The sequence below is a fragment of the Girardinichthys multiradiatus genome, chromosome 18 (genome assembly GCF_021462225.1).
Source record: "Girardinichthys multiradiatus isolate DD_20200921_A chromosome 18, DD_fGirMul_XY1, whole genome shotgun sequence".
NCBI classification, from domain to species: Eukaryota; Metazoa; Chordata; class Actinopteri; order Cyprinodontiformes; family Goodeidae; genus Girardinichthys; species Girardinichthys multiradiatus.
Window position 1 is genome coordinate 30,853,376 of NC_061810.1, and position 15,855 is coordinate 30,869,230.

Consider the following 15,855-nt stretch of genomic DNA (forward strand, 5'->3'; position numbering starts at 1 on the left):
CAATGTGCAATCAATGAAGACTGGCTACCAGGCTGGTCCAATTTAGCCATGAAACCTCCCACACTAAAATGACAGGTGTTTCAGTTTCATTGTCCAACCCCTGTATATAGCGCTTTATCTAGTCCGAAGACACAAAAGAGTTTACAAATCAATTGGTCATCCACCCATTCATACACACATTTACACACCGACAGTGGTAGACTACATTGTAGTCACAGCTGCCCTGGGGCACACTGGGGATCTGACTACCATCAGCAGGCAAGGCCGGGCAAGTGTCTTGCCCAAGGACACAACAACTGAGACGGACGGACTAGGGGTTTGAACCAAAAACCCACCAGTTACTGGACAAACCCCTAGCACCATTCTTTCATTTCCTGAAAGGAAAACTTTCTTCTTCAATGTCAAATGTGTGGTTTTCCCTTGAAAAGTCTAAATAGACAAGTTTGTTGAATGAGAGGAGACATTTTATTTTTTTAGTTCTTGTCTCACAGATGCCATCTTTAATTCATTTCAATAATTTATATAGACCTAAATAACAACATGTTGTCTCAAGGCACTTTAAAAAATAAAAAGTCAATTTAAACCAATCATACATACAGATTCCAAGTCACTTACATACACTACATTTGATCCTACTTATCAAACAATGCAGTTATGATCAGTTTATAATTCAAAATATTTTTCCATCTAAGGAAACCCAGCAGATTGCATCGAGTCAGTGACTTGCAGCATTCACTCTTTCTGGACAAGCATATAGCGACAGTGGGCAGACGTTTTCATTGTGTCATTGACTTTGCAGCAATCCCTTAAACCAAGCATGCATGTGGCAACAGCGGAAAGAAAAAAATTCCCCTTTAAAAAGGGAGAAACCTCCAGCAGAACATGGCTCAGTATGAGTGGCCAGCTGCAATGACCGACTGTGCATTTGAGCAGAATCATAGTAAATGGGCTCCAGAGAGCATTTAAGGGCCTTCATTTGGGTTGAGAATCTGCCCAAATTCAAAGACAGAAAGTATTTTTTGTCTTTGCCATCAGGGCAAGATGATAGTGTCAATTTCCGACAGAAAAAGCAAGACTTATTAACATATTCGGAAATTTTAGGAATATGGTCTTAAACATTTGGTCAGCTGATGAAAAGCCTGTTTGAGTTTAAATGCAGTTTTCAATTATTTACAGACTATTTTTTGTCTTTTGTTCTTGTTTCTTGTTTTCAGATTTTGAAGGTCTTCTTACAACCTGGTTTTGATTCACTTACATGAAAATAATTCTGAAAATTCTGATCTGGAGTGTATTTGGCATTTCAAAGTAAAGTACCCACCGGGAGTGTAAAGAGATTTCAAAAGCCCACAATATTTCAAATCAAAATAAAGTCTGTTTTGCAAAGCACTATCTAGTTACTGTCAGCATGAGAGTGCATTGTAACGTATTTTTAATAAGCCCCTGACATGAGTTCTTTACACTGAACACTGTCTATGTTTGACTCTTATTTTGAAGCAATAAAGGATGAAGTTCTTGGGTCGCCCTGTTGTGTTAACAGAGTTGGCTAATAACAGCTTCCTAAAGAGTCAACCGATAAAACATTGGCACTAAATTAAATGACTAATCACTTGTGCAGTTTTTTTTAATGAGTTTGGACGTCATTTGTTGAAAATCTAAAATACTTCGACTGATCAAAAAAATAATTCTATACCAGTCGCCAAATTAGACTGCAGGTAAATGAATTTGGATCTAGGTTTTTTTTTGTACTGGTATAAATTAGCTGGATTATATATTTCTATGTAATGGGAAAATTATTCGCTCCATTCGTCTTGTAAAATGCCAAGAGATGATATATGTTGTAAAGTGACACCATATAGATTCAAACCTGAACAGGCTGAATCTAAATGGTTGATTCATGAACACTGACCATAACTAATGTGAGTGAATTCTGTAGCAGTGGGCGCTGTTCTGGGTTCTATTGTCCCTTTCTGAAACGGTTGTTGATGCGGTCTTGAGTAACATTTGGTAGGCTGGAAACTCCAGGGAGGGGTTCCCACTTTTCCATGTTTTCACCATCTGTGGCTAATGGCGTTCACTGTGGTTTGCCTGAAGCCTCAAAGCTTTAGAAATGGCAACCTATAATAGAACCTTTTCCAGCCTGGTAGATGTCAATTATTTCTCATGTGTCAAGCTGTACACTCCTGGGAATGTTTCCCACAGTTACATGTTTGTAGATAATGGCTCTGACTGTGGTTCACTGGAGTCCAAAAGACTTATAAATGGATTTCTAAATATTTATATGCCCGTTACATAGTTTCTTATCCGTTATTGAATTTAAAAAGTTGGCAATTCCTTTTCACAAAAGGCCAAGCTGGTTTGGATAGCTTTATGTTGAAAAGCTTACAACGTTTTAATCTGAAAATGGCTTTAGTATTTCCTTAGGTTATCTCTGCTGATATTTAAATATAGTCGGTACTCTTAAACATTTAAGCATGACTGATAAGTTAAAACGGAAGAAATCTGTCAGGGTAGCCAAATTGCGAAAACATATAAAAGGAGCATTTTTTCAATGCTTTATTATTTTTATAGTTATTTTAACTATTATTACTAGACAAGCATAAACAATAGGCAGTATATAGTCTAGTCAAATCTGGTCTGGATTATTCTGGAATCCAAATCTTCAAAACATAATTTGGGATTTGTGAAACATCACTTTTATTAGTGAAAACCAAAAATAGGGATTTTTAATTTTTTCAAAATATTGCAGTTAAATTCTATTATCATATGGTTCTCGTGAACCAAGTAATGCGAGTCATCTCATGTCATGGGCTGGATGTATTGTTTCACCCCTGGTCATTACTATTTAAATACAAGATCCAAAGAAATATATTTAAGACATAAACATAAAAGTAGCAAAGTAAATAAACGATTTAACCATTCAGAAAATTCAAACGTACAACATAAGGCTGAGGGGGATCCCAGAGAACCCAGTCATAGATGACAGATTTCTCCTCCGTGGTCACATATTTTGCCCAAGGCGAGTTCCGGTAGAGGCGCTCACCCTCCTTGGTGTGAACTACCACCTGGGGAAAAAAGATAAATGACTGTTATGGTAAGCAAGGACACTCATGATTGATAGAAAGTGGACACTAAAACGGTCACTGTAGTCAGATAGCATATGGTTAGAGAACAAAAAAAACTTTGCATTGGCTGATCAGGTAGAATGATAATGATAAACAGAACCCAAAATGAGAGCTGAAGTATCACAGGACTTCCAATGGTAAACATCTAAATGTACACAAGAAAAAAACAAAGTCTTTGAAAAAAAGTCTAAGGCTTCTATCTCTGAGACTTCTGCGCATTTCTTCCTCTAAATGTTTGTGATTTTACAGCCTGCATTTATTTACACCTTCCAGCCATGAAATGCTTACATCATAAAACTGAGCCATTAGTCTCCTTCCATTACACAGAGGGAATGTGAACACTGTTCAACCAATAAACTAAACATTTAAAAAAAATCTTTCATCATAAAATGCACTCCTGTTCCAACTCCCTGCTTTGCAGCGCAAAATGCATAACTTGGTATCTTTTGCAGAGAAAACAAGGCGACAAACTGCAGAGTATTGACCAGAACGCCCCGATTGAACCTGGATTCAGAGGTGATTATGCTGCATTATATTTGCCTGTATGGGGCAACTCCGATTGGTTTTTAACACAGCAACTCACTAGGTTATCTTGAGAAGGTATTTAAGCCAGGGAGCAATTTAGAAAAAAAACAGGACGTCTAAATCATTATTGCTCGCTTTTCATCCATTATGTCCAGCAATTGAGGTTTGGAACGGGGTAAAATAAACACTCTTTGGAAATCTGACAAGTTACTTTGCTCCCATTGTGGAATAATAAAGGAGAAAAGCAGTGTGGGCGTTGGAAAAAACCCCACCAAGAAATCGACATATTACCCGCAGTATGTGTTCGCCCTATTTTGTCCCCTGCAGAAACGGGCATTAGAACTCAAGTAAATCTGGCCACTGTTGTGAAGTAATGACTGCTTCAATGCCACCTGCCTGTGAGCCGGTAGCCAGACTCCCCTCTGGGGTTTTTTCATTATGGGCAGGCCACATAGGAGTTAGCTGCCTGGTTCCCAGTATGACATGCTTTATAGTTTATAGGATTAGGAAAAGATAGTTGGATAAATGGACTGGCGTAATGCCTGACAGAGCACTGGTCCTTCAGACAAATTGGCCAGAATTAGGAATATTAGAGAAAACTTTGACTGCTGGGCAGGCAGAAAGACTGCTTGAGCCAGAAAAACAACTTGGAGCTGGCCAGTGTGCAAAAAGTAAAGTGAGGTTAAATATAAAAAACATATTTGTTTTTATCACTTACACTGTTGGTCAGAAGTTTGCATACACTCATCAGTATGAAAATTGCTTTTTTGAGGAACCTTTTTATGATGCATTATAACATTTCTTTGTTTTGGCATGGGCAGGTGTTGCAGCAGTTTCTATTTTATGGCAGCGCTGGGTTTTGGTGGTCCTTGGGTTGTTCCTAACGATCTCTCTTCCAAGGGTGACAGTTTGTGTCACAGGGGTTTCCAGTAGGACAATGATTTTAAACATACATACATTGGATAAGGATGGGAATGGATACAACAAAACATTAAAGGTTGAGCTTACCATATTGAACAATAATTCATGACTACTCCTCAAAGTGTGTGTAACATTTTCAATCCATACAGGTTAAAGGAATTCAACTTGTGTTGTTGTATAATCCATCCTGAAAAATGCCTGAAATGAATGGGACATTGATGTCTGTAATGAGTGCATCTGTAACTCTAACCAACATTTAAATAGCTTTTCTGCACTTTTCTATGCTTTCAATCATTTTCCTTGCCAAAGCCACACCCATAAAAGTATACAGCCTGTTTATTAAGAAAAATTAGGCCTCGAACAAAGGGGATGGGAGGGCAAACTGCTCTTCATGAGAGTGATTGGAGCCAGGCTTCTGCTTCCACGAGGGAGAGCTGTGGAACTAATTCTAAAGTGGAGCTCACAGCAAGACCGCTATTCATTGGCAGCAGGGGTGCACAAGGAAAGGCCAGGTGCCAGCATTTCCATCTGCTTCTTATCGTCCTTAGACTGACCTCTGCAGACAATGGGAGCTGGGCAGGCGGACCAGGGGCGCAGGAGTGTGCCAGTGATGACCCGTTGCCACCGTTCCCAAGGAGAGTGCACGTAGCGAGGCCGTCCTCTCCTCGCCTGGCATCACAATTTGCGGGTTATTTCTCATGCATGCTGAGACAATACATGAGGGGAGGTGCATCTTTTGTGTTTAACCCTGAGGAATTATTTACTGAAGCGTAAACCTAATCATGTACATGGTGTGTGGGCTGCAATTTGAAGCGGAAAAAAAAGAGCTCAGCCCTGAGGTACTCCTCGCAGTGTGCAGATGGAAGCTGAAATCTAAGCCAACAGTTGGGACTCTTCAGGTGTATCTGCTCTCCACTGAGCAGTCTGTGTACATACAGTAATCTCACTTCTGCCCCTGTGATTATGACATGTTGTGGATGGCGACATGCCAGGTTTTCACTCAGTTTGTAAGACACCACACATGACAGCTTGAAAGTGACAACTCTCTGCGACGCCACGGCCAGACATCACCCACTGAGGGCGTGAAAACGAGCATGAAGACGTTCTGTTCTTTACCTTCAGCCTGGTGTTATGATCCACAGCTGGAGAGTTGTCTGGCTTGGGTGGAAGAACCAATTCCCACTTGCCAAACTCTTTCTTGGAGTAAGGGTGAGAGAATTTTTCCCAGCCATCTATAGGGAAACATAGAGAATTGAAATACTGAAACACATTTGTTTATTAACAACATTTTATTCAGGCCCTGGTAAAAAAAAACGCTGCAGGTTTAGATAAATGAATAAAAGAAAGAACACATTCATGCCTTGTAACCATTGCTTTTGTAGGCCTCTATAGATATTAGGAAAACTGAAAAATTTCAGTTAAACATTGAGGTTACAATTTTGGTTCGAAATCACTAACACTCCCCTTCATCTCCATCTCTTCCATCATGATGATAGAAGTTCAAGCTTATAAGTCACTAAAACTATTACTGCTCTTGAAAACAACTGTAGTGAGACTCCAACTATCTGACCAAGTATTTAATTTGGACTGCAGTGTGGAAATTTTGAAGTCAAGCCAAATAAACTGGATATTTTAAAATATGTCTATTAATCTTGTGCTCTATCAATGGACACAAAAAGATTGCCTAGAAATAACAAAAATGCGTAGCCATTTTTTTCTTGTTTATTTTGTGAATGCAAAAATCCACTTTTTTTCCGCTCTTACACAACAAATACTAATATCCTAAGATTTTGACCTTATGAATGAAAGATTTAGCCATTAAATAGTGATTACAATCTTAAGAAAAGGTTTTTTCATTTAAGGCCCATAATGTCTGAGCCGAGGAATGTCAAAACATTTAATTACATTTTTAGCAGAGTCAGACAGTGCCAAAAATTTGCGTAAGCAATGGTTTTCATCCTATAAATGGAAAATGGTTGATTTACAATACATACAAAAAACAATTAAATATTTTTGCAGAGATTTTCACAACAGGGAATTTTATTAGAAATCATATTGCTATTGCAGTGTATGTATTTTGAATATAAGTCATTCCATTCATAGGGAGAGTTCAAAAGGCATTGGAAAGACCTGAAGAACAAAATTCTCCCCGAAACATACAATTTGTCTAAACTGCAACCTCTTTGCTCCAACACAGCCAAAGTTGTGAAAAAAAAAAAAATTTCAAAAAATACAAAAATATTCAGGTAAACAAAATAAATAACAGTTCTTCGTTGTCAGTGTACCACTTATTTTTTTGACTTCTACGATCCATTTTTACACGCTCCCCCACAGAAAACGTCTTACATAACCCCTCGCTGTTGTGTTTGATCTCTGTACTGATCTTTGGGTCATGTGACAATTGAAACAGAATAAAGCAGAGCAACCCGACATCCAAAAAGAAAGAAACGGATCAAACTGTGTCATGAATTCTATACTATGGCAACAACAGAGGGGTGTCTGTTAAACCACAGTCCCAGTTGTCTACGAACGACAGAACACAAAACATTTATTATAAAGTGACCCCACTGGCCTGTCAATTTAAGATGTTTTCATCTGTAATGCATATCTGCTTGCTATTCATGAGTACAAACAAGGCAATGATAGAAAATGAATCACAGGAGATGATCCAGAAGTGTCAGGGCGCAACCCCAGCAATTTTCAAAAGGTAGGAAGAGTCATATTTCTTTTCACTATTTATTTACCTCCCTCTCCCTAAATTCAGCTGTAAAAAAAAAGAAAACAGTGCATTATGCATCCAACCTGCACCATATTCATGACTAGGGCTGCTGGGCTGTTTCCACATTTGCTATGAAATTGAAATCAAATAATATGACTGAGCCGTGTCAAAATGTAATCTCTCACAGAATTGAATGTTGGAATTGAGCTGCTGGCCAAGGTCCTGGGAAGATAATTAAAAAGGAAAAGGAAGTGTAGGAATTCAGAGGAGCACAGACAGAATTAACTAGCACAAAAATGAAACAAAAAAAATTTATACATTTCCACTTTTGCACACTGAAGAAATCCGTGGGTATTAACATTTCCAGTAATGCTAATAATACCATTTTCACTGTAGCAAAGAGATGATAACTGTACCGTCTGCTGCCTTCTGGGTAGAACTTTGGTCTCTCAGATGGGGTTAAAACTATTCCAGACAGACTATCTGGAACACTTATCCTCTGTTGAAAGCATGCTTGTGATGTTTGCCATCACCAATTTGTTTAAGAACAAAACCATCACTTTTCCCCAGTAAAGAGAATTTGATTTCAAACGGTTGCTACAGTTGCTTCTCTCCTATTGGACAAACATTATTTATGGCTAGATGTTAAATAAATAAAAATATGTTCCACCTGCTCCATCATAAGAATAGACACTAGTATAACAAAAACATCACTGGAAGGTTGTTCCTGTATGTTTTTACCTACATTGATGGGCAGATTTATTGGTGCCTCTGGTTAACATGTTTAAGAAGCTTTTAAATAAATGAAAGAATTTTATTTCAGAAGGAAAGGATTTCACAATGACAATTTAATAAAAGCCCCGTTGTTAATTTTAAAAGGGTTTATTAAGTGGTTAAATAAGAATGTGTAAAGCAAATAATTGTTTTTAATAAAATTAGGAAAACATAGTCACAGATTGGCAATTAAAAAGTCCTAGATATTTTAATAAAAATGCTTCAGTTATATTTATTTACCGGCATTTTTAGGTCATTTGTTTGATCAAAATACAACTAAGTACAAACATAAGGTTTTAGATCTTCTTAATGTTCCCACTGAATATTTCTAAAATGAAAGGCAGTTTTTCCAAACAATTTAGTGAGGAATTACGCCACTGCAATAAAATATGTATTTATTTTAAAACTTTTAACATATTTAACAGGGTTGCCATTGTATGTTTCTGGCACTGTATTATTATATTGTAAATATAAATATGGGTAGTTGATAATTCTAAAACCAGGTATCCCCTGTCCATGAGGGCCCCTGTCCCTGAAATTTCCTCCTATGAACACTGAAAAAAGTCAGTTTTGGGGTTGATTGGCAATTCTATGAGTTAAATGTTAGGTTACTAATTAAACATCAAAACCCTTTACGCCACACAGCTTTTCCATATTGACTGACATTATAGCCTTAATGTGAGTAAAAGTCTGTAAATGTTCACATGATTTAATTTTTTTTTTTTGGGAGAAGTGAAAATATGCAACTTGCCCTTTTTTTGTGTTCTGTTTCTTTGCAGTCACACTTATTTTCCTTGTTTTGTTGCAAAATAAGCCAGACTTCGGTGTCCAGAAAGTGTAGGCTCTTTTAAAGCAAGAAAGAAAAAGTGTGTGCTTAATTACTAAAAGCAGAAACCCAAAACATAGTGAAAGTTTAGCTTTTACTCAAAGCAGGGCTTTCAAACATTTACAATTTGTAAATCACATACTTTGCAGACTGATATTTCAAGATTATTTTGCTGATAGTGTTGATAACATTTTAGAATTTTAAGCAATTTGCTGGGCTTCGTATCTGTATATCCTGCAAATCATGAAACAACACAATGATGAAGTGGGTTTCTACATCAGCAGTGTCATGAAGGGCCATTTTTATGTTTCAGACATCTAAAACTCAAATAGATGATGTTATACCAAGATTCTTTAAAGCACAGTTAGTTTAAATGCTGAAAACACAGCTTCAATGCTGTTTTTGTTTGGCTTCCAAGCCAGACCTAGTTCATAAAACTTTGGTCCAACTTAAAACTGATCTTTTTTTCAGTCAGTCATTTTCTATACTGCTTCTTCCATAGTGGGTCGTGGGGAAACTGGTGCCTATCTCCAGCAGTCTACTGGCGGGAGGCGGGGTGCACCCTGGACAGGTCGCCACTCCATCGCAGGACAACACACAAACAACCATTCAAACACCTAAGTGCAATTTAGAGAGACCAATTAACCTAACAGGCATGTCTTTGGATTGTGGGAGGAAGCCGGAGTACCCGGTGAAAACCCATGAATGCACGGGGAGAACATGCAAACTCCATGCAGAAAGACCCCGGCCAGGGGTCGAACCCAGGACCTTCTTGCTGCAGGGCAACAGTGCAACTGCGCCACAGTGCAGCCATCTTTTAGTCAGGCATTAAAAATCCAAAACAATCTGACCAACTTCAACACGTAAAGAGAAAAATTAGTCTGTTCTTGGCAAAACTGCTCAACTTCACTCAGACTGGATGGGGAGCATATTCACTGCTGGATTTATGGGTGGACTTTGACTGGGCCATTCAGACACTTCTGACACGTTTTGTTGCAAGGTTGCCTTTTATCTATCTCTACCCATCTTCCCATCATCTCTGAGCAGCTTCCATGTCCATACTGAAGAAAAGCATCCCCAGAGCATAAAGCTATAACCACCGTTTTTCCCTCGGAGACGGTCTGTTCAGATTGACCTGTAGTTTACTCGTACTCGTCGTCTTCCGCTTATCCTGGACCAGGTCGCGGGGGCAGCAGACTCAGCAGAGAAGCCCAGACGTCCCTCTCCCCGGACACCTCCTCCAGCTCCTCCGGGTGGAGCCCAAAGCGTTCTCTGGCCAGCCGAGAGACATAGTCCTTCCAGCGTGTACTGGGCCGTCCCCTCCTGGTGGAGGAGGTTAGTTTTTTTTTGTTTTTTTTAAATCACATAACATTTTGCATAAAGGCCAATTTTGGCTTCATCTGACCAAGAGTGCCTTCTTTCATGGTTTGTCTTGGATCATTGAATTAAAAATAAATTTAAAGTATTTTCATTAAAAGTACTTTATTTTTGAAAGATTTTCATTTCTAATCAGTCAGATGATTGAATCAAGTCTGGAAACTCAAATACCTTTCCATACTTAATGTTTTTTTTTCCATACTTGGACGATTATCAAATGCATACATTTCCCGAAGTACAAACTGTGTAGGATCCCTGTTCTAAAGATTATTGGCTTAAATAGGTAATCATCTTTACACTCTACTTGTGTGTTTGTTTTATTTCAGTTTAGCATGAGAGTCTCATACATTTGCTTTGCTGCTCTCCTCTTTGTCATGTCTGTATAAACGGCTTGACTTTGTGCAGTTGGACAGTTGAGTGTGTTTTTTCTATGTAACACATGCAGAACTCCAGCTTCAAAGCTGCTTCAGGTGTAAGAAGACCATTGAATGTGTCAGCATACCATTGGCTGTAGTTGTTTTTCTTTGTGACCATGACCAGAGCCTTCAAAGCGTTGCACAATTGAAGCACTGACACACCAGTGTTCTGTTAAAGTATTTACAGCTGTGTCGCAAAACGCATGGTCACAAGTTGTCGCGGTCAGGGAGGAAAAAACACAGAGCCCTGGTTGAGAACACCCTCTGCCATCTGTCAATGCTTTGAGATAAAATTTCATCTTTTGAAAAATGAAAAGAAATTGGACAAAGAGCTCACCAGCCACTCTGCCAAGAATAGAAAAACAGCAAAAATAACCGAATCTGGAAAATGGTCATTTGTTCTAACAACAGACAGTAAGCAAAGGCTTAATCGAACTTGTTAATTATTTTTTTTACAGAGCCAAGCAGAAAAAAAGTAAAACATCCAAAAGTATTAACCTAAATTTATTTTCGAGTTCAAGAACTGAGGAAATAGAGATTTCAGGGAAAACATGATGGTTGCACTCTTTCAACATCTTTTCAAGCAATGATGAAATAACCAGCTACTGAAATATTAACACAAATACTCCACATTAAAAGATAAATCTTTAATATGCAAGTTTATCCTGTGTAATCACTATCTTCTACATTTTTCCTGGGTGGCTGTAAGAGATGACTCCCTTGTAGTACAATATGCTGACCTTTTCATTACAGAGTTGATCATTTTAGTGGTTCAGATTTTGTACCCGGAGCACCATTGAGACACGCTTTATTTATATTTGAGGGATGAGATAACTTTTCGGCATTTTCAGCAATTTTTTGCAAATTTAATAGAGTTGAATATTAACTTCTACAAATCTGGTATTAACTACAAAATAAAAGGAGTTCATCCATTTGGGCAAAAAGAAAAAAAGAATCCCATGCTACTTACTGAATTCACCAGTGAGGAAAAGGGCCTCAGCGGCTGGAGCCCATTCCTTAAAAAAGAGGCTGTTGTCAGGCAATCGCTGCACACCGAAGCTCCGATAGCTGCGTGTGAACTGGTCAACGCCTCCCTCTGCCTCCTCCAGCAGGAAAAGCTGCTTCTTTAGCAGCTCATACCTTTAAACCAAACAGAAAAGATAATTTAACAAAATGAAAATTCAACATCACATTCATTCTTTGGGGTATGTCCAAAGTTGTACTATATATAAAGAGGGGGAAAAGGCTCAAAGCCAGCATTTTGACTGAACTAAACGTTTTCCTCTACATTGTCCACTGCATTGCCAATATTGTAAACCTGTGTGAGAAACATATAATAATATTGGCTGGTGACCACAATATGACAGTTTTCAGGTGATTAGCTAGTCAGAAACTTAAAAATCTGATCGGTGAAAGGGCTGCTGTTAGCAGTACCAAGCCGAGCAAACAGCAAGCTTGCTCTAGAACATTCTTACTGCAAGGAAACCACCGTTCCACTGTGCCGTCTTCAACAGATACTATTACTGGCAAAGGTTTTACTGAAAGTTTTTTCTATGGACTCTTCAACCTCTGTCATGAAACATGCAGGGTTAGGAAACATTGCCAGCCTTTTGGATGTCATAATTAAATTAAGGGTCTACACTTTCTATGGCATAGACACAGAAACTGATGTTTATAATTAGAGGTACATCTAAATAAACTTGTATATAATGAAAAAGTAAAAAATTAAATAAAATAAAACAATTCATTTCAGAAAGTGAAACCAATATAAAGATTCACTAAATTCAATTCAATTCAATTCAAAAATACTTTATTAATCCCAAAGGGAAATTAAATGTTGTTATAGCTCATATTATGAAGGTTTCCTCAAAGAGCCATTGTAGATGCTGATGGCTGTGGGCAGGAAGGATCTCCTGTAGCGCTCCGTCTTACAGCAGATCTGAAGAATCCTCTGACTGAAGACACTCTGTTGTTGTAGGACAGTCTTATGAAGAGGATGCTCAGGGTTCTCCATAATGTTCTTCATTTTATGAAGAATCCGTCTTTCCACAATGATCTCCAGAGGTTCCAGAGGAGTCCCCAGAACAGAGCCAGCCTTTTTTATCAGCTTGTTGAGTTTTTTTAAGTCCCTGGTTCTGATGCTGCTTCCCCAGCAGATGATGGTAGAAGAGATCACACTTTCCACAACAGACTTATAGAAGATATGCAGCATCTTGCTGCAAACACCAAACGACCTAAGCTTCCTCAAGAAGTACAGTCTGCTCTGTCCCTTCTTGATGCTCTCACTCCAGCCTCAGGGTTTTACAAGAAGAGGACTGAGGCTGGAGTGAGAGCATCAAGAGCCACTACACACAGACAAACATAGAGTGACATATTTCAAGCCTTTATTTGTTGCAAATTTGACAATTATGGTTACATATAATGATAACCCAAAATGTCTTAGAAAATTTGAATATTGTGAAATAGTTAAACATCGGAAACCATTGAGTCTCAGTCTCAAAACACCTGCAAAGGTTTTCTGAGCCTCTAAATGGTTTCTCAGTCTGGGTCAGAGGGCTACACGATCATGGGAAGGACTACTGACTGGACAGATGTCCAGGAGACACCCTCCACAAAGAGGGGTAGAAATAAAAGGTTATTGCTAAAGAAGCTGGCTGTTCACAGACTGTTGTATCCAAGCTAATTTGTAGAAAGTTGAGTGGAAGGAAAAAGTGTGGTAGAAAAAGGTGCACCAACAACAGTTATAACCGGAGCCTTGAGATTATTGTCAAGCAAAATCCATTCAACAATTTGTGGGAGTTTTACAAGAAGAGGACTGAGGCTGGAATGAGAGCATCAAGAGCCACTACACACAGACAAATCCTACAGATGGGCTTCAAATGTCACCTTCCTCGTATCAAGCCACTCCTGAACCGGACACATCAGAAGAGTCTTTCATTTATAAACCAAAGTCCCAAACCGAAGTGTAGAGGAAGGGTGGAGAGACACAGGTTTTCACATCACTGGTGACTTGGGTTGCCATGTCACCTACTGGTGTTGATCCACTGTGTTTTCTGAAGTGCACATTTAACACAGTTATCTACTAGGAAATTTTAGAGCTCTTCATGCTTACTTCTGCTGACAAGCATTATGGACATGCTGATTTAATTTTCCTGCAGGACTGCCAAAGGTACTAAAAGCTGGTTCAGTGTTCTTGATGCTACTGTGCTCGACTGACAAGCCAACTTGCCTTATCTGAGCTCCATGGAGATTCTATGGGGAATTATCAAGAAGAAGATGAGAGACAAGAGCCCCAAAAATGCAGATGACCTGAAAGCTGCTATAAGCAATGTGGGCTTCCATTACACCTCAGCAGAACCACAGGTTATTGCCTCAATGCCATGCCACATTGATACGTTGATTCATGCAAAAGGAGCACAAACCAAGTACTGAGTGAACAGAAATAAACATACTTTTCAGAAGCCTAACATTTCTGTTTAAAATAAATATAACTTTTATTGATCATATGTAATATTCAAATTTTGTGAGACACTGAATTTTGGGGTTTGTTATCTCTTATTCATAATCATTATATTTACGAGAAATAATGACATGAAATATTTCCATGAGCAATGCATCCATAAAATATGCAAGTTTTACTTTCTGAAATGTGACAAAAAGTCTTGAACTTTTTCACCATATTCTACATGTTTACCAATTTGTACCAATGGTAATGCTAACCACATTAATACAAGACACAACAATGAAGAGAAACTGGAATCGACTAAAATAGGTATTGGCAGATCAAAGCTGTGTAAAAACTAGAATTCGGAAATCCATCCATCTATTCATTCATCCATCCACTTGGTGGACATATTTGATTCTCAAGATTATTTTTAATGCTTCAACTCATCTTCCATAAGATGTTATTATGTACTTTTTTTGATTTGACCTTCCAGAAATGAAATCCATTAAGATTATTAATCTATTTTACATGTATATCCTGGCCAAGATAAAAAATCAGCACAATATACAAAGTGTGTATATATATATATATAGAAATGAGACACTCAAACCTCAGCCTGAGCTGTAGCTCATTCCAACACCGTGGGCCAAAATAGGACAGAATCATCTTTCCTGACTGTGCACACAAAGGGCACCTTAAACCGCAACCAAGTACTGGCTCTGAGACTGTGTGTTTTGGAGTACACTGAACTTGAAGAAGATATATTATGCCAATTTACCTAAAATGGCTTTATATATAAAAATATACTAATTCTTCATCCTCTGAGTATTGAGTATTGAGGTAAATCCAGCAAGATTATATAAAGTACAATGGAGAATCCTAAACAGTGAACCTGTAATATACCTTAGAGCAGCTTGGTAAATAGGGTCCAGTTTAGCTAAGGTAGTGGGACAGACAAATATGGTGTGGGCCACTGTAGTCCAACTGTGATTAAAAACGAGAAAGCGTCATTAACGGAGGGTATTAAATTTATTTTGTGCCAGTTCACCAGAGCTATATCATAAAGAAAAGCTTGGTCTGCGAAATGTTTGAAAAAACGTTTTATAAAAATTCGTCTCTTTGACTTTGTCATTTTAGTACACATTCAAAGCCCATTTTATTATCAGTACATCAGTTAAAGCCATAGTTAAAGAAAAAATCCCGACATCATAAAAAAATGGTCACATCAGGATGTAAATTATTTAGAGATCACACTTAATAATTTTGCCTGAGTTGTTATATAAAAAAGAAGGGCTTCAACTCCTATTTCTAACATGATGGAAATTCAGTCAGTCAGTAATTTTCTACCGCTTATTCCATAGTGGGTCGCGGGGGAGCTGGTGCCTATCCCCAGCAGTCTATGGGTGAGAGGCGGGGTCGCCAGTCCATCACAGGGCAACACACAAACAACCATGCACACACTCATACATACACCTAAGGGCAATTTAGAGAGACCAAGTAACCTAACAGGCATGTCTTTGGACTGTGGGAGGTGTAGTACCCGGAGTACCCGGTGAGAACCCACGCAGTCACGGGGAGAACATGCAAACTCCATGCAGAAAGACCCCCGGCCAGGAATCGAACCCAGGACCTTCTTGCGGCAAGGCAACAGTGCTATCAACTGCGCCACTGTGCAACTCTGATGGAAATTCAATTCAATTCAATTCAAAAATACTTTATTAATCCCAAAG

The 15,855-nt window shown here is 38.5% G+C and overlaps 1 protein-coding gene across 1 annotated transcript in view; it reads right to left on the bottom strand.

Annotated features, from left to right (window-relative positions):
• gbe1b (glucan (1,4-alpha-), branching enzyme 1b) overlaps positions 1–15,855 on the bottom strand; it is a 157,254-nt gene that overhangs the window by 123,736 nt on the left and 17,663 nt on the right. The window contains exons 2-4 of the mRNA XM_047391742.1: positions 11,651–11,820; positions 5,685–5,800; positions 2,937–3,062 (exon numbers count right to left, since the gene is read on the bottom strand). Of these exons, the coding sequence (XP_047247698.1) occupies positions 2,937–3,062; positions 5,685–5,800; positions 11,651–11,820 (412 nt within the window). The remainder of the gene's footprint in view (positions 1–2,936; positions 3,063–5,684; positions 5,801–11,650; positions 11,821–15,855) is intronic.